Here is a 24,027-nt window from a genome sequence, read left to right as displayed (position 1 = left end):
ATAAACATAAAGATAAGCATAAGCATGTTGTCTTTATCCATTTCACATTTGACCTTTTATCCAACGTTCATCTATTCAAGTCAAATCCTTTTAATCACCTCACCTAAAAGTCAAAATAGCCAGAGAACGGCCATGTTACATTAAAAATAGGTTTCCAAAGGGCTTTCTTAGTTCATTTAATTTGCAGTTTGCAAAAAGAAAACAGAAAAGCAGACTTGAGACAATTAGTGCTTCCTGACAAGCTGGATTAAAATAGAAGAATGAAATGGGTCCTAATTGGATCTCCTCTGTGAAGCTCAATAAAGGTTTCTGACTAGAGTGCCAAGCTGTCCGGTACAGTAGAGCCTCTGTAGGAGAAAAATAAAAGACTCCTTTGCTCTCTGAACAAATAAAGAACAAGCTGCGCTACACTGACCTCCTCCTTTCAGCAGACTACAGAGAGAAAGAATGAAAGAGTAAGTGGAGAAGGAGAGGTATTGTTCCAGGACCAGCGGAAAGATCCAGACTGTGGAACACGGACAATGGACGACACACTTGTGCTTATCAGACGATTTTAAGGGGCTTGTAAAAAAACCCGGTGGGCATCAGTGGAGCAACAAAAGACAATTGGAAAACTAAACCACTCAACTTGTATGCTAGGACAGTGCGCTTTTAATAGAATGTGATAACACGGCTGCAGTTTGAACCAAACAGCTGCATCTCACTCATTTCAATGACAAAACTGCAGTCTCTCTTTTGGGCTTAGAGGAATGGTTAATTTTTCTCTTACTAGTCAATCAGTGTTGACATGTTTGGGGTCCAGATGAATCCTGTTGTGCGCTAAACCACATCAACTATTTTTCATGTCTTTAATGAAGCCCTGGGATGTGGTTTGGAAGTGGGCTGAGAGAAGTGTGTAGCTTGTATTTCCAGAAAGGTCTCTGGTGAGTACTGACTATTGAGTGCTTCTGGTGTTTGCTAGTAATGTTAGTCTCACAGCACCAGTGATAAACTAACACAGCACAATTTGGACACCAAACACATCTTGGCTGACTGACTATATCTGGGCTAAGTGGAAACTTGTGTAAATCTGAACAGTCCTTTAATTGGTTGCTTTAAAAAAAAAAAGGGGGGGGGGGGCTGCCAACTCAAATAGAGGTCAACAACAAAAGGTTACTCTGGACCTCTGGCCTTGGTAGTGCCAGTGGACAGCACTCTATTTATAGTGTATGGCTATCAGACCTCCATTGTCCATCAGGCACAAACTGTGATTTGCTTTTTCAGCACACGGGTCAATGAGAAGGTCGATATAGAAGGGCAAAAGTTCAGAGTGAGGCACTCTGAACTCTGAGTAGGAAGGGAGGGTCTAGCCTTATCTAGCAGTGAAATATGCAATATCAGCCTTTTACAAATGTGTGTAAATGTCTTTACATACAGCAGTGTTATGATATATCTGGAAAACTATGGAAAATTATGATAGAAAATCTGTATTAATATCTCCCAGTATTAGCTTTTTAATAAAGAGGTATGGAAAGATATTGCCTTGCATACCTTCTTATTAAGAAGCTAATACTTACCCCCCCTCCCCAAAAAAAGAAATCTGGTTACAGCTAAATACAGCTATCTACTGATCTAGCTATCTATATACACTCAAAAAGCAGAAGCCAAATTGCATCTGTGTCCACAAATGGTAAATATGATTGTCTTGTCCAATTAAACAGGACCGATTACTCTCCCTGTAATGAAATGTGCAGCTGGTCAGTGTTCTTTAAGTACTGACGATAGACAATATACTCATAAAAGCTGGTTGTGCATCACAATAACAAAATGTATCACAATTTGATTAAATATCGTCATATTGCCCACACCTAGTACTGACGTGAGCACAGTTTTGTAGTAGAGACTTTAAGCACGTGCCAAAGTGACACATCTGTTGTTCACTAGACTTTACCCAGACGCTATGAGTCATGCGATTGACAACAACGACACCACAGCTTCAAGGGTGGAGCAGGTGTGAACAGCCCCCGGAGACCCAACGGCATAAAAGACTCAAGGAGGTCTGTTTCTGGGGGGGAACACTTTAACAACCCGCCCATGGAAAAAACGACCAGCACATGGCTGCTCACGATTCCCATGTGTCTCCTTCTGCTTTTTATAAATACTATAAACCTCAGCCCTGTCTCACAAAAAATAAATAAATCTCCACATATACTAATAATTAAACAGCACAAGTCAGGCAGTGTTCCCGAACACACACCTATAACACCACTTTAACAAGCCTAATCCCATCAATTTCTTTTCCAAAGAGAAGGAACAAGCTGGGTATATTTTCAACACGTTCTCATATAAAGCAAATTAACTGTTCCTCCAGTCCAGAGAGATGAAACATTTCCATTTTTGAGAAACTGCGTCTCTTCATCTGATCGTGGCGTGTCAGCGAAGCACTTTAATGGTATTTTGTTCCACCTCAAATAAAAGGAATGAGACAAACATTCTTTGTTCGGCCTGGTATAAAAGAAACCAAATGCTTCTCGTTACATGTGTTTGGCAGCTGAAAACACCCCAGAAGGCCAAATGGATGAGATACTTCCCTTTTTCCACTCGGTAGATGTTAATCGCACCACATAACCCACGCTGGTGGAGCGGCATGCTCCGACGCGCTGCTTTTGTGCAGGGCAGTAAATGTTAATAGATGGTTGTTCCACTCGGACGACAACAGAGCTTTTCTCCTTTTATAGTCGTCTTGGGACGTCTCGCGCCACATCACCCACACCTCTGATCACAGAAGGAGAGTCTGCACCGCACACTACATCTCTGCAATGACGGGGCAGACTGAGGGAAACCAACCGTTCAATGATTCCGTGTTATCTACGGCTGTCACAGTTAGTCAGTGGCACTTAATTCAGAGGCCGTTTTTAAAATCCAGGTTAAACGTACCGGCAGCGCTTTATTTAAAGGACAAGTTCAGTCATTGATCAAGTGAACATGATTGGCCGATTTTATCACTGACCCCAGATGCGGGCAAACATGTTCTCTGGTCTCTGGCCTTTGCTTCTTTAGTTTACAAAAGGGGACGCTAGGCTAACAGTGCTATCAAACACTGTACTTAAGACTGTCCCAGATCTCATATCGGTAAGTATGTGCCCAAAATGTCTCAACCCACTTAAAATGCATCCAGATCTTGATTATGTAATTCCAGTTTAAGCCCAAGTGTTTCAATAAGGCATATTTGTACCGTTTTACTAAATAAATCAAAGGAAAAACATGCTTATGTAGATTTTCCATGGATTTCTGAATTTCTAAAGAAACTTACAGCGATCTTACAGCGATCATGAAAGCCCAAGTCCAACCCAAGACTACAACCACAGTGAGGATAAACATACAAAACGAGTAGTATAACATGTTCAGTTGGAGAAACAGTAACAATAATTGGAAGAAGAGGGGAATATTGCTTAAGCAACGCTAAGAGATTGGAGTGCTGTAGGACGCCATCTAACTATCCAACGCCGACTAGCGTCTGTGGTTGAAGAAGCTAAATCTAAAACATCCACTTAAACATCCATACGTCTGCTCTTACCTTTTGTGGAGGAGAAACAAACACCAGAACATCCTTATCCAGAGAAATGGCTCAGTTATAAAACTCTATATAGACTCGATATAGAGTAGATGTACTGTGAATTTTTTTTAATTGAGTGCATTCAACCACATATGCAGGTCCTCTTCCTCTTTGGATGTGGTGCCCCACAACCCTCTGGTCTTTTTGTGTTGTGTGGGAAAGCTAGTTAGCTAGTTCCTGGAGGCACTTTACCCTGCACATTTTAGTGCTTTCTCTGTTCCCATCACACCCGATTAAACTAATCAGCTCATTAACAAGTCCTTTCAGAGTGTCATTGGTTTGTTAAAGCAGAGAATCCACTAACATGTTCAAGACCAGGGTTGAGAAACCCTGCTCTAAATAGCTCTAAATAACATTAAATGGCCTGTTTGCCTCCTGTTTGCCTCCTGTTTGCCTCCTGTTTGCCTCCTGTTTGCCTCCTGTTTGCCTCCTGTTTGCCTCCTGTTTGCCTCCAGCAGTAATGCTACAGGTTTAAATTCCAGGAATACCCTCTTCTGATGATGCATTTTATAGATGGGAGGAGCTGTTAAAAAATGACAAGCACTATTAGGCTGACTGATTTAGAAGAAACCCAGATAACTAACATGACTGCACGGAAGTCAGTATTATGCTCTTTGCTAGCAGTCCGGATTTCTTCATGCCCAATTGTTATATGAAACACACATGCTGGGAATTGCAGTGAGAGAACACTGATTGATTAAATTTTGAACCAGTGAGGTTGAGGCATGCAATAATGAGCTACAGCACATAATATGACAAGAATGTTTAGGCCAGAATGTTTCTTATATACTATGTACACTCTCACTCTGAGAAGCTGAAAGGCATGGCTCAGCAGTTTTTCTAAAAACTGCCCTCAAGTCTGATCCTTTCAAATTAAAACCTAAAGGAGAATGAGGAAATGCTTCAGGGAATGTGGGAAAGCATCTATAAACAACCCTTATAACTAGAACATCTTCCACACCGAACAGCATAATGGCAGTAGGGGAAAAACACAACTCATTGGAATAATTATAACCGCATACATGAATAATTACAGCGTGCCAATTCAGAGTAATTAACAGATCCAAAATGCTGCACTTTGTCATCTGGAGACATGAGCTGCACTGAAACAGATGATACCAAACTCAACATTTGTCTCTGTTCCAACATGTACAGCAGCCAATTGCTTCCATGTGCTTCTTCTCATTTAGTCAGGCTAACCACAACGGAATCAAAATCAAATTAAAGTGAAATGTCCTATTAAGATGCTGTGTGATATAGAATTATATTATCCACTTTCTACAAAGCATACTCGGCTGACTGCACAACAAAATCCCATTCATAGCCTTGCTGTTAATGAACTACTTGCACAATGTGGCGTGACCCCCCGCCCCCCCGAATAACCTCCCTGTTTAATCGTCTGTGTTCATAATCTGTATCCATTCTTTTTCTTTGGTTTCTTATTTAATCACTTTAGTCATTCTAAACAATTCAGATGTATTTAGACAACATCATTAGCTTCATCAGAGTAGCATCATCGTTGGTGCTGGGAGAGTTTCTGACGGTTATCATCAAATGGTTAGTAAATCTTCTGTTAAATTGGACTTGCCTAGCAGAACATTTCTGCTATATCCAATTCTAAATCTCAGTTACGAGGGCAAGTAGCTTTACATGCATTACCAGCATTATGCCATTACCTATCTGGGACACAGACTGCTATTCAGAATACTCTTAAACTAAAGAGCTTCTCATGTTTCTTCATTTACCTGGAACTAAAGGCCAGCAGCTAATAGAAAATGCTGGTGAATCTTTGTGCTCACCCTCTTAACCTAGAGCATATAGAAATAATAAATTAAAGCACTTCTCCAACAAAGGTGTTGGAACTTTACTGATTTGCCCAATTTAGTCATTTCCAGTGCCCACCCACTAGTTAGGACTGCACCATCATACGATGCTACCAGCAATCTCTTGATGACAGGTCTATGCTTAGACAGCCATGTTTAATCTGTTAGACCAGCTAATGCTGGTCCTACACTGTAAAGTCTAATGTTTCTCTCTGAGTACAATTTAAGCTTTCAGATGGCTCTGTATAGAATAATTTCCTTTACTAAAGAACCTATGAAGAATGCTTTTTTTAAGGTTGTACAGATGCAAAGCCAGCTGGAAGCTCGTAAAAAGGGACATAGCTTATACAGTAAGTTATTCCACATTGTGCAAGTAGTCTACATGAATATCTGTTGTCTAAACATAATGGCAACTTTCCATCACACTTGAACAGTTGCGTGTACAGAATAACATCTGCTCATGGTGCATTGTTCACCGTATGTTCAGCTAAACTCCATTATATCTCCATCAATACAGAGATGACAGGTCTCCAAAAGGGCATCTGTGAAATACCACAAAAATGAGAATCATTAACCGTGATCTGGAACGGTCTCCAGCCTTTCTGAGTCAGTTTTGCTCAGTGATGCAGACTTTGATGGCTAACCACAATTTCAGCTACTTCTGCCGAACTGCTATTACTGTTGGACTGAATTCGAACTGGGAAGAAAAGAAAAGAAAAAAAAGAAACACTGTTTTTTGGCACTACATCTAGCCCAGAGCTTTATTTTTCTGAAACACTGGAAAGACAATATTTGAATGTTAAATGTGGCAGAAGAACCACTGTTCCTCCATTAATTTCAACCTCAAGGAAGGTTGAAGAATGGCAGCAGGTTACCAGATTTTGCCATATAATTTAGGCCGAAGACCACACAGAGGACCGGTAGTTAGTGGCGAGACAGGAATGCTACACTGCAGAAGCCGAATGCCAAGTGACGGAGGTCGCCCCCTCCCCGCTTTCCCCCCCAGGGCCCCACGTGTGACGATTGGGGTGCTACTCGGGTTGTCTCAGTGGCCGCCTCACGACAGCGAAATCAATGAGCCTAACAAGCTACATTTTTACAGGGTCTAGTCACAGGAAGCAGATTGTGGTGAAAGCTTGTGAAAGTGCTCTGACGTCTACTTCAGATGCCTTCTAAGCTCCTTATATGGACCAGAGTCGACAGCCAAACCCAGCTGACTCTTTGAGAGAAAGAGACATTGAGTCATCCTGGCCTGGATTGAGCAATCCAAGAATGCTCAATTGTAGTGCACACCAGGTGCTGATGACACACTCACCCCCAAAATCTGCTGAAAAAGAAACAAAAGTTACATCACTAAAAGAGGGCTGTCAACGAGCCCTAAGATTTCTAACACTGATACAAAACGAGTCTGCCTGTACCGCCTCCACTGAAAGATTAGCACACGTGGGAGACTGGGGTTCAATTCTTGGTCGGGGTGACTGTGCTGTGCTACACCAATAAGAATTCTTGCGCAAAACTCCTAACACTACATTGGCCCACCTCTCTAATACGAGTAACCTTATAAGTCGCTCTGGATAAGAGCGTCAGCTAAATACTGCAAATGGAAATGTAAAGCTGATGCAGATATTCAACATTATTTTTGTGCCGATACATAAAACTGGGAGTTAATCTACTTGGAATTATAACAGAAATGTAACATTTAGGCCTATTCCTGTTGGGTAACAAATGCAGTTAACTGAATAAAATGCAAATATCTGAGCAATCAAATGTTGCTTCGAAATATCGGAACAAATCATCCAACATTGCCACAAATATCTGTCAGATGCCAATCTTTTTTTAAGTTAAATTATCTGCTGATATGATTCTGGTCCAGGTAACAATCCACAGCATGAGCAATAACACTGGACACGTTATCCAGCTGTGCTCCAGATGTATCGAATCCATCCACTACATGGAGACAGAAGCAGAGCGAGAGCGACAAGTGTTGTTTTCCTGAGCTGAAAAACCACAGCAAAGAACCTCTGGAGGACAAGCAGCTCCCCGCGTTGGTCCCCTCGGCTGGATTTGGCATGCAGGCGCTGTCTCCTATATGCCTTGCCGGTGATGATTTCGCTCAAACTGGTGAAACACAAGGGCCCAGTGAAGCAACTCGACTCGATTGCCTTGGTAACACAAACAAAACAGAGCATTCCGCAGTGTGAGGAAAGCCAAGGCTGGGATCAGTCCTAAATGCTTGATGAAGTAAAACCAGTCACTGCCTTCAACCACCTGATCACCCAGTGGTACTGTAATGACCCAAAACCACTAACCGCTACTGCCACTGATCATGGAAACAGAAAAAAAGAGTATTTGTATACTTGTGTGTGTGTGTGGGTCAGGTTCTTGACAGTGAAACAGATCCAGCTCACACAGGAAACAGAAGCTTAGCTTTTATTTCGGACCCATTTGTGCAGAAGTGTGAAATGACCTTCAGGGCCAACTGTGACTCCTGGCCATTTGCTATGGTCAACAGGATGCATGCATGCCTGGTTAATGAGTAACAGTCTGTTCATTCTCTGCAGCGCAGGATGGGAATGGTCATTGTGAGAAAGACATTTTTAAGATTCCTCCAAGATAGGCAAAAAAAAAAAACCCTCAGAAAAACAAAAAGCCTTTCAAGGTTCCTCATATAAGTATCCCGCCTGACAACATCGGAATTTTTATGTTTACACAAATTTTCAAACATTTTCACATACATACTTTTTTGTAGCATTTAGTTAAAACAAGGGATTTGTCTGACAAAAGCCATTTAAGGCTTAAAAAAAATAATAAATAAATAAAAGACTGTCTCAATAGACGATGAAATAGAAGGCTTTTAGCAGTGAGCAGCGGCCTTCCGAATATTCAGGCTCCCACTATCCCGCCTGCTCCTCACTAAGCTCCTCCTCTGCACACTTGTTATTGGCAAATGCATTTTTCCAGCATGCTGAAAATGCCGGGAGACCCACCGATATTATGGGTGGATGTCTTCTTTAACATCAGTATAATCATGCTGTACACCCATGAGGACACATGCTTTATCTAATGGTCGTCCTGAGCTCACTCTTTAATGTCTGTTCTCGACTCTGCCTACAGGAGAGCTGAAAAGAAGCCTTTATCCAAGTTTAGATTACATCCATGCACTTCCATTTTTGATGCCCTGCCATCCAGTCTGTCTTCTTGGCCATTTACCCAACGCCAAATGCCATTTTTCAACAAACAAAAGCAGCCAGTGTGGTGAATGGAATATATCAAAGTGGAGCAGGGAGGCACTGGGGAATGATGGATGTGCTTTTATTCTGCAGTCATGCCACACTGCCGATTAAAACCAGATGGGCCGATCTTAACTCGAAGCGTTCAGCGGATGCAAAGACCTGCCTGAGTGCACGGCTGTTCGGCTGCTTGCTCTGTATTGAAAACTGTCTAGCTCTGTCAGGGTGCGTTTAGGTTATTACTGGGTCAGGCTATTTGAAGACATAACATATTTAGGTCGCCATTGGATGTTCACGCCTACTTCTTTCAGCTGTTCACAGCTTCAGTAACAATAATAATAATAATAATAATAATAATAATAGTTTTCTCCCCAATTAAGCTGCTTAGGACTCTCTTATACTCACGATGCTACCAGTACTGGGAGCGTAAAGGCTAAAGCTGAACATGTTTGGAGGAGAACACTAACTGCCAGTTCTGTTGCATTAGCTAACAGATGCCAGCACTGGTAGGCATCACACTAAGTGAGAGCAAGGTCTGGAGCCTCAGAAGTCTCGGCCTGGCTTTAGAAACTGCCCTATTATTTGGGTGACATTTTTTTTATCTGTAAGAACTGTGCTCTTAAGATGGAGCTCCATCTCTAGAAGCAACACTGACTACATCTTTTGTCATGAAGTTCTGGAGCAAGCTCACACTGTGAAATTCATGGTGTTGCCAAATCTGATCAAAGCAAATCCAGTTTCAAAGGATAATTGGAAAGATCGATCAATGCAGTTTGGCTAAGGGATGCAACCCAGAGAAATGAAAGGTTCGTCTTTAAACGGTTGGCCTTTGCTTCTTGCCCTTCATCTGCCTTTTCTTGCTTTTGAGAGCTGGTTCAAACAAGGTTAGAAGTGTTTCTGAACTGATCTTTTCCTTTGAAGCTGAAATTTCTTTCACTTATCTGCACGTTACCACATGGTGTTCCTGCGATGCTGTGTGTGTGCGTATATATCCGAGAAAGAGAGACACTGCAAAAGCAAGAGTAGGAGTATTAACTGTACAGTGCTGTCGGAGCCTATTTGCACCCCTGCACTCGGGTCTCTGTCCTGGAGATGCTGCTGTAGAGCCCCGGTGCTAGTGTCCATTAGTGCCTGGCTGAGAAATAACCACACACAGTTTTACAACACCACAACCACAAACCATCACCCTTTAAATCATGCGTCTGAGCAACGTGGACGTTTTTACAGTTCACCCTGCTGTGCTGCCAATCGCTATGAATCACCGGCTTGTGCATATGGCTATCTGCAAGAACTTGCCATGGCCAGAGGCTTATCACCAGAACTGCCCAATTCTGTCTGGTGAAAAGATCCAGGTATGAAATCTCTCTGCGCTCTGCTTTCTAGAATAAACAGACAAAACAGTCCAAGGAACGAAGGCTGTCCAGAGAGAGTGCATCTGCTAGCTATTTAGTCTATCCTCTCGTGGCCTATTCATTACCATCAACTCTGTTTTAGAGACGGATGGAGTATTTCATTGAATTTCAGCTGGAGGTGGACCTTGGCAATCAGTGTTTTCAGGCTTTCAGGCGTTTGCTCAGTTGAACTTAAGAGCTATTTACAGCCAGCCAGTTACCACAGATGGGCAGCCAAGGACCTTCCTCAAGGTCTTCATACCGGAAATGTCAGACCGCTTCAAGGAAACCCCACTTCACCCCTACTTTTTTGCCATTTCTCAAAACCTTGACACAATCGAAATGATTTCTCTTTAACAGTTTGGTGGGAAACCCAACCATCCAATTTTGCCCTGAGGCACATCCTTCATGTATGCCACAATATTACTACCTAGTGAACCAGCCTATACCATCTGAGCACAGTGATACGCCCATGTCACACAAGAGAATCCATTACAGTGCTATAAATAATTTTACGAGGGCATAATATGGATCTTAGTAGTTGCATCAAACAGCCTGTTCCACGGTCATTCAGAGCCTAGAAACTGCCCACCCCTCCAGCGTCCAGCGCCACTTCTGAGCGGCCGCAGCTAATGCACAGTAGAAAATAACGCAGTTGAAAATAACGCAGCTGAAAATAATGCAGTTGAAAATAGCCAATAATAAAGTGGGTTCTGCAAATGTAGTTCTAATAACCAGCCTCAAAGTATTCTGCTTTCAAAAAATGAGAAGTTAAAACACTGTCTTAAAGCACTGAGGCTCTTTACTGCCAAAGCCACACCACTTTTTGGTAAGTTTTATGTGCTGCGAGCCACACAACCTTTTGTAAGGACTATTCCGGGCTTTGGACACATTTATTCGGGCTAGGCTATGTCGCCTGTGTTGACATCACGCACACACACACAGACACACACACACAGACACACACACACACAGCATCCCGACTCACTGATGGAGAAGCAACTGAGTACAGCAGTCCCAAGCTGACTAAGTCTTAGACATATCATACAATAGCAACTATTTTTTTTATATGATTTATATGATTTCAAACTGTACAGATGGTCCTGCACTTATGTGGCTTCTCTATCATCTCATCCGGTGTTATTTTATCAGAAAACCATCAAATCATAATAATAAATACATTTTAACTCATCATCATTCAATAAATGTTAGTCAGTCTGACTATTACAAATCCAAAAATCAGGAGAGAAAAGGTGGTTATGGACTGACTGACGAGTATTGATAAAAACTTGTGTCTGAGAAAGCGATTGAGCGACTGCTGTCAGAGTGACAGAAGGCTGAAAAGGTTCTGCCACATTTGGACTCGTAGGCTTAGATAAGTTAGCTAGCTAACAGGCTAAACACCACAGAGACCCGGTTTATACAGGTATATTATTGCGGTATTGGGGTAATATGGTCCTAAGTCCTAAGTTACGTCTGAGGTACTTTTTTGAATGAACTGCAGCACCAAAAGATTTGCCCATTTGATTTTAGAGAGTAGAAAATGAACTTGTGATATATTGATTCTGGTGGGGAATATCTGGCAATGTATGGACACAACGTAAGGTCACTACCTGATCAATCTAAATACGGTCTTAAAATGCTGTTTTCACAAACTTCCATATAAATATTCACGAGTAATATAACCTAATAAAAAGATTAGCAATATTTTCACCAATCCCAACAAAACAGGAAGTCATCAATATCAATTGGATACTACTGGCAAAGCAAAACAAATCAGTGAAGAAATGCAAGACTATTCCAGAGAACCATTTAAGGAATTAATCCACAAAACTGTTTAAGGAATTTTATGGAATCCTTCAGAACAGGGATCAGGCAAGCTGGCTTTCTGGAAATTTGAGGCCGATACGACCCAGAGCCCACTGGAAACCATTCATCACAGAGTTCTCCTCCTGTTCTTTTAAAGCCTCCAGCTTATGTAAGGCAGTACTGTGGCGCTCCTCGCAATCATCTCTTACTCACGCAATGAGCAAACACACGCTCACGTGTGTGTGTGTGCGCAATCTAATCACATGCACTAGCAGCACGGGCACACAGCACAAAAGCTTTCCAGCCATAAAGAGGACCAGAATAAGGTGTGAGGGTAAAAGAGCACCCATGAGGGAGCACAGGTTTCAGCAGGTTTTCCAAGCAGGCTGCTAAAATTAGTGTGTATTTGTTCAGCCCGGGTATCAGATGTCCAGATGAGAGAAAGCTGGAAGAATGAGAGGTTATGAGGGGGAGGGGCCCGGCCGGAAAGACACGACCACAAAGGAGTGACCCTGGGCTGACTCAGAAAGGCAGGGAAACTCTAACCAACCACAAGAACCATTGAATAAGAAACCTCTTTTCATCTGAGGCTGCAATTAATGACCCTCCCCGCTGGGCTGCAGAGGTCTGGCTGAGATAGTGCTATCGAGAGTTCCCGCAAAGAAATTGTGACTGTGCTTAGCGTTGTAAAAGGGAAAGCATGGACACCTACTGTTTCCTTCCTTTCCTTATCACCATCAACATACAGCTGTCAACTATAACATTTATTGGTCAGCAAAAGCTGCACCATGTACAGGTAGGGGAAATCTAGAATAAACCTGTGCAACTTTTGCAATAGGTCCTGATTGTGATGGCATTGCTTCACATATTCTACTGTGTATTTTGCAGGACTCTTGGAATCATGATTAAACATCTCCCTGTAGACTAAAGGCAAGCCCTGACCAGATCAAGTCTGCTAAAAGGCAAAACATCATATCATGTTAATCCATCACTCAGTATCAGACACTCCCTAAAGTGAAGAATCCAAAGAAAATAAGGATATAATGCAAAAACCTTTTTTTTTTCCAGGAAATAACACTAGGTTCATTACGTAAATCACTTTTCCGCAACATCCTTGGTAACACTTTTCTTAGCCCATTTGAGCACAGAGTAGACACAAGGGACCAAAAAACCCATTACCATTATGCTTGTGAAGCTAAATGAGCACAACAAGGATGAAATTCACTACTGCAATCCAACATTCATTTGGTTTTATCCAAATTAAACATCTTACTTAAACAAAATCAATCATAATCTTTTCAGTCCACTTAACCAAAACAGCAAACAGGCACTCTGCTAATTATGGATAATCACCCCAAATGAATAGCTGTCGAAATGTCTTTGTTGTGATTTAACACTTTAATTTCAGCCTTGGGTTTGGGCTTTATTATTCCCATAAGTGCATGTTTGCTTAAGGGTTTTAGTGGCAAACCACAGCACATATAGATTTATATTCAAGGGTTAACCCAGTACCTGTGTCATTTGTATATGGATTACATACTCCAGCATCAGAATAAATAACCGCAGGTTTGATTAATCATGTACAAATGGTCATGTCTGCCAATGCACTGCAAACTGCAATTTGTTCCAGAATACGAAGACACTCATGAGCACCGAGGTGCCAAATTCAGCTCAGAAACTCTAGGTATTTACTCTAGGTTTAACTCTAGGGTGTTTTAGGTATTCCGACTTGCAAAGAAATGATATGGCTGTCTATAAAATGTTCAAAAATATTCTTTGAGACCCATGAGACCCTGTATCTGTTATAAACAGAGACTATTATTTTTGGCCACTAAAAACAAAAGTATGTTTAGAGAAAAAAGGGGTGCAAAATTCAATGAAAACAACCCCTCCAACTGTTAAGCCTGGGTATAGAACAATCATGCTTTGGGTTTGTGTTGCAGCCAGTGGCATGGGGAACATTGCACTGGTAAAGGAAAGAATGAATTCACTTAAATAGCAGCAAATTATGATAGAAACATCAGACTGTAAAAAAAAGGTGAAAATGAAAAGATAACGGCCTCTACAGCAGGATAATGATCCGCTCAAATCTGTGTAATTTCTATTGAGATTTCTCTGGAAAACTGATCATAAACATTACATGCCCTGTGGTAACGATACATCATAGAGAATTAATGCCTGAAAAGTACTTGAGAGGAAGATCGTCCTGCACTGTGACATTTTACCAACTTGACATGCAGGATAAACGTGCATGAAAGGATAGAATACATTGTAATGAGGCAAATGCAGAATGAAATGGTAGCATACTGGAGGTTAACACACAGTCCGAGCGTTCACAGTTTGAACTGTCCCTTTCTGCCAGCAAGATTTAATATGTTTTGACAACCTGGGAGAAGAACAAGAAACAACAAACACATCTCGTCTCCTCGGCAGGGATAGGTCAACGGTCTCTCCGTAGTCATGCAAATGCAAACATGATGAGAGAGCATAAAGCCATGGGAGCCCAGAGAGAATCCTCTCTGTAATGCCCCGTAATACACTCTGTCTACAGAAATAGCACATTCAGACATTCTCCAGCTGACAAAGGGCTCTCAAAATAGAGCATTGCTGTCATGTCTGAGAGCGAAGGCAAGAGATTAGAAAAAATTGCATTGATAGATTAGAGCTTAAATGAATATGGAAATATCTACGCCAGGGCAATAACCACTAAAGTGTCCAGACACATTTGTTCGAGTCTCTATTCCCATCAGGGTTACGGTCTGCTTGTTCTGTTGGCTCTTGGCGTCCATGCTCCTCTTTATTATTGGAAACAGTTAGACATTTAGCCATGGTGCAATGTTCTGCAAGACTGGAACACAAAACTTTTAATGCCACAATCAGGGATTCCTAATCGTCCACTGAAAGTCCGCTGAGTCTCGTACACATTCATGGCACTGAATGTTCTAAAACACTGGAACAGAACAGCCTCTTACAGTGTGTTAATAATGAGATGCTTGATTCATTCCCAAAAACAACACAGAATCAGGATTCAATGGTCAGTGACAAACAACAACATGCAAAAGCTTCATCCATGATTTTATGTTTCGTATCATTTGTAAAAGCTTTCTGTTTTGATTGGATCTATAACAGTTCTAATTTAAATACAGCAGAAATTCACAGCTTCCCTTTCAGAGCTGTGTAGGCCGTTGATGTAATGGTCAGTAGAGGGGTAGAGTTATTTATTAACAACGTTAAATGAAAAATTAATGTTCTGACGAGTTCTTTCTCTTACCCCTGTATTTAAAAAGCAAAGGCTAGATAACTGGCATTCCCCACATCCTGCTCATTGATACTTTTCCAGTTCTCCAATCAAATGGGCCCGTTACTGTACCTTCCTTGGCAAATGTAAGAATAAGCAGCTCATGCTAAACAAACATATTTGTGTTGAACTGCTGGGCTCCTCATGGCTGACATGGTGGAGCTTCTCTAGAACCAGTTATTACAGCAGCGCCATGATGCTGAACACATTCCACACCAGGCTATGGGGTTGACAATCAAATCATTGTTTGACTTAGACATGATCTGTGAAACACTGCAACACGTTCAGAAACCATCTCCTAGTAAATGGAGTGCAGGGACTAAAATAAAGAGGTCATTCTGCTACTGTTAACTACACTCTTTTTGCTTATTGCTCATCTGTCCCTTATCCACCACCTTCACCATTCAAGAAACTTGGCTCTCTTTTCACATTTTGTTGATCTTATCTTGATTCCAACCAATGAACCAACTTTACTAAAAACACAAAAGTATTCGGACACCTGGTGATTCATTGTTTTTGCGTAAAGCAAGGGTATTAAAAAGGGTTTATCCTGCTTTTGTTGGAGTAACTGTCTCTACTGTCCAGGGAAGAGAGGCTTTCTACTAGATTTTGGAGGAGCATTGCTGAGAGGGTTTGACTGCATTCTGTGACGAGCGAGTTAGTGAGGTCACTTCATTCCATAGCTCAATGCTGAGGGGGCTTGTGCATTTGTGTGTGGGTGCAACGGAAAGTAGCTAAATGCATTCGTTAGACGGGGTGTTCGCAAACATTTGGACATACACTGTAGCTAAGTAGCTAGCAAAATATGTTAGTAAGAAGCTAACTAACTGACTAATGAATCACTTTTAGTGAGAAACTAACTAAGAAGATAAAGACAAACCTACATAGCTAACTAACAAACGCTTCTTGAAGCTAATTAACCAAGTCAAAACTAGCTAGCAAAAGCATTGTAGCAAAAATCAATTAACAATTAACATCAATTAACATACAAAAAGCTAAATAAGAAGCAAATCAAATGTACAAAATAAAAGAAAGACTGCTTTACAAATGAGCTCCATGCCTACAGATATACCTTGATAAAAAATTTTAATCACTTGCTTAAATAAATGGTTTTACCAGAAGCTTCAGCTCCTTCCTTACCCATTTACCAGCATACTGCTGACTCACAACAGACACTTGATTTCCAGACTTCCCCTCAGGACACAGCACATCGCATTTCCCATTACCCCCCCCCCCCCCCCCCCCCCCTTCACTGCAGAACACTAAGCAAGCAGGAAGGCACAGTCTCAGTCCTCGTCTGTCCCAGCCATAACACACTGATGGCAGTCGCTTGGCCAGAGAGCCAGCTACCTGTCTCCATCAGCCACTTCCTAACTATTCACCACTTTTAGGGTCTGGGCCTGGATTCCAGTACTGGAAAACAAAGAAAGCTCTGTATAGTCTGGAGCAGGCCTGAACTCATGGAGGTTAGCAGTGGAACACTGCTGCCACAGCAGCAGATGCCTCTTGCTTGCTCCCAGTCAGGATGGGATTAACAGCAATTTGCGTGGATGAGAAAGAGCCTATCTTAATGTGCAGAGGCAGGCTGGAAAGCAGCAGTGCTTCTGCTGGCTCGAGCTTGTGGTGCGTTGACTCAACAGATCAGCTCCAGTGGGCTGGAGACCGTTTGTTGACATGGAGATACACTTTATAGGCAGTGCGGGAGAAAGTGTGCAGCACGCCCTGAAAGCCACTTCTGAAAAACTGTCAGGAGTGTATGATGTTCGCATAGCTCACTGGTTTCACCGCCTGCCTTAATGCTTTAAGGAAGCTTTGAGGGCCCTCCTTTCATATAAGCAGTGTTACAGCAGGATGGCAGTGATTAAGTCATATCCCCTGCCTTTACAAGACTCCAATTTTTGTTTTTCATGTCCTAACCCTCTCGTCATATTGGCTGAGCCACGTAATAAATCACACACTCTATCTCTTCCTTTTGCTGACTGTAACTTGGACAGCCCCTTGGGGCAGAGAAAGCTAAAGCTACACAGAGGAGCTGATTCAGTTACAAACTGTTGGTCAGTCTCCTGTGAAAATATCTGCTTTGCAGCTGAAGAACCTTCTCTAAATTCTCTGGTTGGAAATATTACCACGCTCACAATGCCATTGTTCTCTGAAATGAGATCATGTCATAGTGCTATTAAGGTTTGACTGATATGAAAATGTGTGGTCAAGCACTTGTTCAGTGCTTGTGAATGTGTTAGGGTATCTAAAGTGCCTACCAACCCATAAACTGTCAAATAAGCAAACTCATTTTTTTATGCGAGCTGCCTTAGTCAAAAAACAAGCTGTTCAGATTTGGCAGTCTCATTAAAATTTAAAATGTGGCGCCCAAAAATTTGACAAAGAGAGAGATCAAGAGAGAGAAAAAGAGAGTGTGAACTCAAGGTGAAGTAAACGCTAGCTAGCCAGTGCAAACAATGAAGGTCAGTGGTCATCATTTAAAGGAACAGGCACAGATTCTGAAAATCAATCATGTCGTAAACTCGAACAGCAGAAAGTGGTTGTAAATTATATAAACCTGCTCCCATTAACCGTGTTGCTGGTTAATCACCCTTCTCTCCCTTGTCCTTTTACGTTTGGTAGGTACAGACTACTGCATACCAGGAACACTCCAAAAGAGCAAATTTGAATATCAATTCTCCGTACAGGCAGATGTATCTGCTGGACTCCATTGACGAAAGGTATAACAGTACAAGGCTGTCAATTATATACCTACTCAGCTTGGCAGCTAGTTGTGGCCTGGCAGGGCTGCAGCTTGGCATGGCCGCTTAGTGGTTTAGGAGAGTTTGTGAGACTGAGGCATGTGCTTCAGGCCTTAACACATTCAGGGTGTGGCACCACTCATGCAGCACCCTGGGAATACGGGCCCTGACACAAGTCAACACCATAGTGGGTACTATAGCACAGGAGCACGAAGGCGAGGGAGCGGCTCAAATGCGTTACGTAAAAGAAAAATCCTTCTGTCTGATTCGAATAGCAACCTGAGATCATTTCCCCCAAAGCTGAAATACTCTTGTGCACCACAAGACCATATAAAGGCATTCAGGACAAGAAGTGAAATAAAATATCATCTCTGTTTCTTTTTCAGTTTTCCACTGAAGATTATGCTCCTGTACAGCAGCTTGGTGTCAGCAGATCACCCCTCTCTTTTTGGCTGCCTGCAGAGTATAAATAACTTCCTCTGACAGGAAGTGCCATTATCTCCCATAGGGCCGTGCTGTGGTGGGCACTATTCATGTGCGTCACAGTCATGCCGGCATGGCTCCACGTGTCCTTGCGCAGATACGGGGCGGATGCTCGGAACCGTTCAACCACTTCAGATCTCTGCTGGACAGTAGCAGGCATGCACGCTCCGGTGCCCGTGCACTCCCAGCCACATCACCACACACCTCTCCGCTCCATATGTGGCAGGAGTGATCTATCCTCGTGCCTGAGAACACCATGACAATGTTAAAGCCCATTTAAAGCCCTCTTGGAAATGAGAGGCCTGCAAATACTTTCACAAGATAACCGCGTTCCCTGCTCTGCCAAGACAACACCAGATACGGCAACTAGCAAAGCTGAACACAAGTAGCAGGCTTGTGGATTGGCACTGTAGAGCGCTGTCCGAAAGGGGGAGAACTTCAGTAGCATACAATAGGATAGAATACAATAATCTGATGTAATGACTCACTAAATTCAGCTAACCTCAAGCTAGAATGCTAATAATTGTACATTCCCACCAGCAAGTTACCACAACACTGCTTGCACAAGGCCAGGAACACTATGTCTTGCTTAATAGACAGCCACATCACTCATCAATTAAATACCAACACTCATTATTCCAAGAGCCAATGAATGTGCTGCCCCTGTAGTTCTGCCCACATTAAAAAACAAGGTTTTTCTGAAAAGGGTAAAGAACATCATCTATAGGAGGACCATCTGGGTGGGCCATCCACGTATAACTGCCTAAAGCTTCTTTTAAAAGGAGTCCAATTATCCCGGAAGCATGTAGATATTGGAATTCGGCTTGTCTCAGTTTCAACAAACATACATAAATACTCCAGTCCTTCTCCTGCTGCCTCCTCCCCCACTTCTGCTGATGGATACTTGCGTAGGTAAAATCTGCCACTTCACATTACAAACTATTAAGTTGAAGGATCGCAGAGCTGCAGGTTCAGGCAGATCTCTAACAGGTCACGGAATCAATGTGGCGGAGAGAAATCCTCCCACACCTGCCAGATACAAATACTGCAACTCTGATATGGTTGCAGTCATTCATTAGCACAAACCTCATTCTTCAGCGAGAGAGAGCATGCCAGCGGCCCCACTCGACCTGGGCTAGCGAGCACTGGCTGCCAGGCCTGTGCTCGGATTTATGGCAGCAGTATTCCAGGACAGATAGATATTCCTCAGACTTAGCCTCTTCACATCGGCGCAGAGGAGATCCTGTGCTCCATCTGCAAACAGACTTGCTTACTCTGACGTGCCTTATTTCCCATGAAAGTAGACTCTTCGTTGACAATGTGCAGGCAAACACACAGACATGACTGCAAACACTTTCTTTCCAGAAAGCCTTTTGTAACACAGATTTTTGGCTGAGCGCTGAGGGCAGTCATGTAAGAGAACTTAAACTCTCCAATGCAGTTTGAATTAGTGGGATCAGAACACTTCAGAGCTTTTTATAGTCCTTCCACGTAGCACCTCGGGAGTTCGTGAAATTACAAATGTACCTCACTATCTCACTTTTCTGGGAACAGGCTAATACCGTTCTTATAGGACGGATATGGGAGATAAAAATGGAAAGCGGGGGAGAGATAAAAGTGGAAGAGAGGGAGAGAGGGAGTTACAGAGGGGCCACGGGGTGCTCAGAGAGCCAGCAGCGGTTTAAGTGAGCGTGAGCTGCATAATAGGATCTGTGGTAGTGTCTCCATCATCGCCCAGCAGCCAGATAGCGGGGGTAGCATGTCTGCCATTCCTGCACTGTGGCCATCATGGAACAGAGTGTGTGAGCTTGAGAGTATGTGTGTGTGTGTGTGTGTGTGTCTGTACGTAACGAGAGAACAAGCCTGAAAGAGCACAATGTGTTTGCGTGCATCGTGTGCTAATAATAGGTGTAGCTCTTTTAGAAGCAGCATACTAACATTAAGCCGAACCCTGCAGGGAAATACGAGCAGAATTTGCACATCCTTTAAAAAAAGCACCCAGAACAAAAACAGAGCAACCTCAGGTACTCACTCTAGAGACGGTGAGGGGCATGCTGAAGTCCTTGCCCCCCTGCAGTCTGAAGCCCCAGGGGGAGGGTCCGATCAGGGACACGCTGTAATTGCTCATGGTTGTCTGGGGGCACGGCTGACGTGAATATGCAGGATCAAGCACTTTGAAAGGTCCCTCTTTAAATCTGTGGACCAAGAGCAAAGAAAAGTTCAACTTGAGTCCGTCGTCATGGCAGTGGAGACCTTCGGTGGGGTCTCTTATCCTGTTCATTTATTCTCTAGCAAAAACAAAAACGCAGACAAAGTAGACAAACACAGCATGATCTACTGGAGTCAGTTTGACAGTTCAGCACCCTCACTCATGAAAGCCTGCAGGGAGAATTGATATGCGAGCTTGGACGAGGTTCTGTGTATCCTTGGAAGCAGCAGCTGAAGTTGAGACAACAGCGATAATATTCAGTCAGACTTTGGCCTGGTCAATTTAAAAGCAGCGCAGAACTGTAAACAGCAAAGCAGTAGGACTAACCTCACTATTCCACCTGGAAACAAATGTAAAACAAGCGCAGTAAAACCAAACCCAATCTGAAACATGGCTTTGAAAAATGAATGAAATCTAAAGCAAAGATTAAAAGTTACCTGAAGTTTACAACACTGCCTATAACTACTGACAGCAGTGCAGAGTTATACCTATTTATACTGTGTTGAGTAGCGGGAATGCACCGAGCCAAGTATTTTAAGAGCCATGGCAGAGCAAGGCCACTGTTGTTAAGGTGGAACCCCCTGGAAATCCAACAGAGTTCAAACATAAACATTCCAGAGGGGAAGATTAGAGGCTGGGGGTCCTGAGGACAAATACTCCACAGTGATTATAAAGATTTTACAGTAACTAATAAAGTAACTTTGCTTGTTCTTCGCTCTTTCCCTCTTCAGTGGCATCTGAGCACGCAATGTCCAGAGCTCAGGGTCTTGCAAATCTGCTTCGCGAACAGAAAAGCCGTATATATGGATCAATCAGTCCTGGGACAAGGTTTAACCTGAGATACCAATTATAAGAATAGCACCACAGGAACTCTCCAGGTCACTCCTTTTTGGGAGCTGTATAGTGTACTAGATGTCCCTCTGATAACCAAGCTCATCTTGAGTTTAAAGGGAAATTCCACCCAGTTTCAAGAATTCTGCCTAAATAAATGGTAAATGGCAAAGTCAATACACGGGGTGTGGTGTGAAATCTGTAAGTCTCTAGGCAATTTTACACAAAACATCTCAACGACTGAACTACTCAGAAACTGCTGGAATTCCCTTTAATGATAAGAAAGCTTGCATTTACTATGATAGAGGTCAAATGTCTGCTACATAAGTGGGCTCACAGCATGTGGGCTCAAGCCTAAGCAAGATTAGGTCATAAATGAAGGCTCATGTTGAGCAAGCATCGACATGTAGACTACACCTCGTATTTATACTTGAATTATTATTACAAAACTAAGCAGAACAAAACTGAGCTTTTTCTCTTTTTTCCACCTCTGCGTTGCGTTTTGCTTTGTTTATCTTTCTGTTCACCACGTCATGAGATCATGACTTGACCTTGTGGTTTATGAGAAACCCCTGGTTCCTCATACAGAGGTTTCTTTTGTCACAGCTCTTCCTGACAGGGTGGGGTACGTACCAAAGTGGACTTGTTTTGAGAACACGCTCGGCACCTTAAAGAGCAAAATGAATGAAACGGCTTTCCAGTTTCTGCAGCCACATGCCCACGGGTTAGCAGCGGAAACAAAAGCTCTGGGCAACTGGCTAATTACCCAACCTGGTTTCCCTCCATCGATCTAATCTAGATTAGGACTGTTGCTGCTCGGCAGGCAGTCGAGATATCGAGACACGATAAGCACCAAGCTCTGCCGAGCCTCTGGGAACGCTCCCATGCAAGAAGCCACATGCAATTAGAGAAGAGGGAAGCTAAGTGGCTTAACATAGTCCTACAATTGAGGCTAAGGCATTTGCTGAAACATGACCCAAGGTATTATCTTGGGAATGTGGCTTTTGAGTTAAATCACTTAAAAGAGAAGGGATAAGTAGTAAAAACTGAAAAAGAAGAGACCCAAACAAATGAGATAAGAACCTTCTATCTCAGTCTGAGCAAAGGACAGAGAGGCTGAAGAGCATTCGTCAATGTCTTGTCCTCTTGCAATAGGTATGAAGAGCGATTTTCCAGATGGAAATCAGGTTTAGCTTCGGATTAAAGTGTAATATGTTCATTCTGTGCCTGGAAAAGCCTCTCATGGACTGCTATTCTTCCATACAGAGCCTTTTCTTTTCAGGAAGGTGGGTGAAGACGGTGCAGCCTGAAATAGGTCTAGACGACTTTATGCGTCTGTCACCATGGACATAAACGGTCTGCAACCACGTGAAAGCTGGCATGTACATTCTTCTGTCAACTACAATCGGCTTCTCCTGAGCAGACAGTAGATATGGTGCCAAAGGCACACCCTGGAAAGCTCACTTGCACTGAGGTCTGTAGGGAAAAAACGTTGGTTGAGCTCACAAGTTACGAGGCCTAAAGGGAACACCAGCTACATTTGCTCAGGCAGAGGAATGATATGGATAACAGCAATAATAGCTAACCTCCGGTCTAAGGACAAAGGACAAAGCCAAGAATACAAATCTGACAAAAAAATAGCAAGGTACGGACGACTGGCACGTGGTTTCCAACTCTGCGCTGGAATGACTTGATTCCAAACTCCACTCAAGTTGAAAGTGATGCAAATCACGGCTAGCTACATCATCAGAAATGAGGACGGGGTGAACTACCAGAACTGTACGCATCTGTTTATGAATCATCTGTTCCGATGAAAGAAGGGGGTGGGTGCCTTTACTGGGCTGAACGTTCAGCTCCATGTGTGATCATTGCACTGTTTAATGTTTACCAGCTCTGGGCTGTGCACATGACCACACATGACCTCCACACAGCAAAACTATTGTGTTGACCGCAAAACATATTTAGATACCGGCTTCAAACAAAGCCTGATAATCCATGTAGGGTCTCCTTTAACATCAGGACACATTAAAAGCATCTGTGTTGATTATTAAAAAGTACAGATAATCAGATGTTATCAGAATCTCGTTCCTAGAAACTAAACAGCATTTTCCACTGATATTCAAAGCATTTCTGACGCATTACTGACCGTCAGAAGTAAGGCTTATTCTCCTGTCTCAGCTGCAGAAGGTCCAGACTAATGCTACCTGGCCTACAGCTCTTCATCTAATGACCACTTGGTGATTTCAAGGCTCTTTATTCCATGACATCTGCAGCCTCACCTGCCCACCTGATGCCGAGCACCTACACACCTGCTTTAATGGATTTACCGCATCAAGGGTGGGGGAACCTTGGAGCAACACCTGGTTTAAATCCAGGAATGATTTTATCTGCAAATACCAGGTCTCTGAATATCCTGTCATTGCACTCACATGCCATGCTCTCACCACCATTGCATTATAAAAACTTAGGGGCTACTTAAATAGCAGTTATAGCTCAGTCCCTGCCAGGCCAGCTCTCCATCAACCATCAAAAATACACAAATTACTTGTAATTAGATTATTACGCTTACGTATGTTTCCTTTCTACAGAGCTTATTCAAGGTTGGACGCTAAACGTG

At 42.7% G+C, this 24,027-nt stretch overlaps 1 protein-coding gene across 2 annotated transcripts in view; it reads right to left on the bottom strand.

Annotated features, from left to right (window-relative positions):
- pdlim5b (PDZ and LIM domain 5b) overlaps positions 1-24,027 on the bottom strand; it is an 81,206-nt gene that overhangs the window by 55,396 nt on the left and 1,783 nt on the right. For both annotated transcript variants that reach the window (XM_072659625.1, XM_072659626.1), the window contains exon 2: positions 20,403-20,565. In XM_072659625.1, coding sequence (XP_072515726.1) covers positions 20,403-20,498 — 96 coding nt within the window. In that variant the 5' untranslated portion in view covers positions 20,499-20,565. The remainder of the gene's footprint in view (positions 1-20,402; positions 20,566-24,027) is intronic.

The sequence above is a fragment of the Salminus brasiliensis genome, chromosome 16 (assembly GCF_030463535.1).
Source record: "Salminus brasiliensis chromosome 16, fSalBra1.hap2, whole genome shotgun sequence".
Lineage (NCBI taxonomy): Eukaryota > Metazoa > Chordata > Actinopteri > Characiformes > Bryconidae > Salminus > Salminus brasiliensis.
This window is presented reverse-complemented; position numbering and strand designations above follow the sequence as displayed.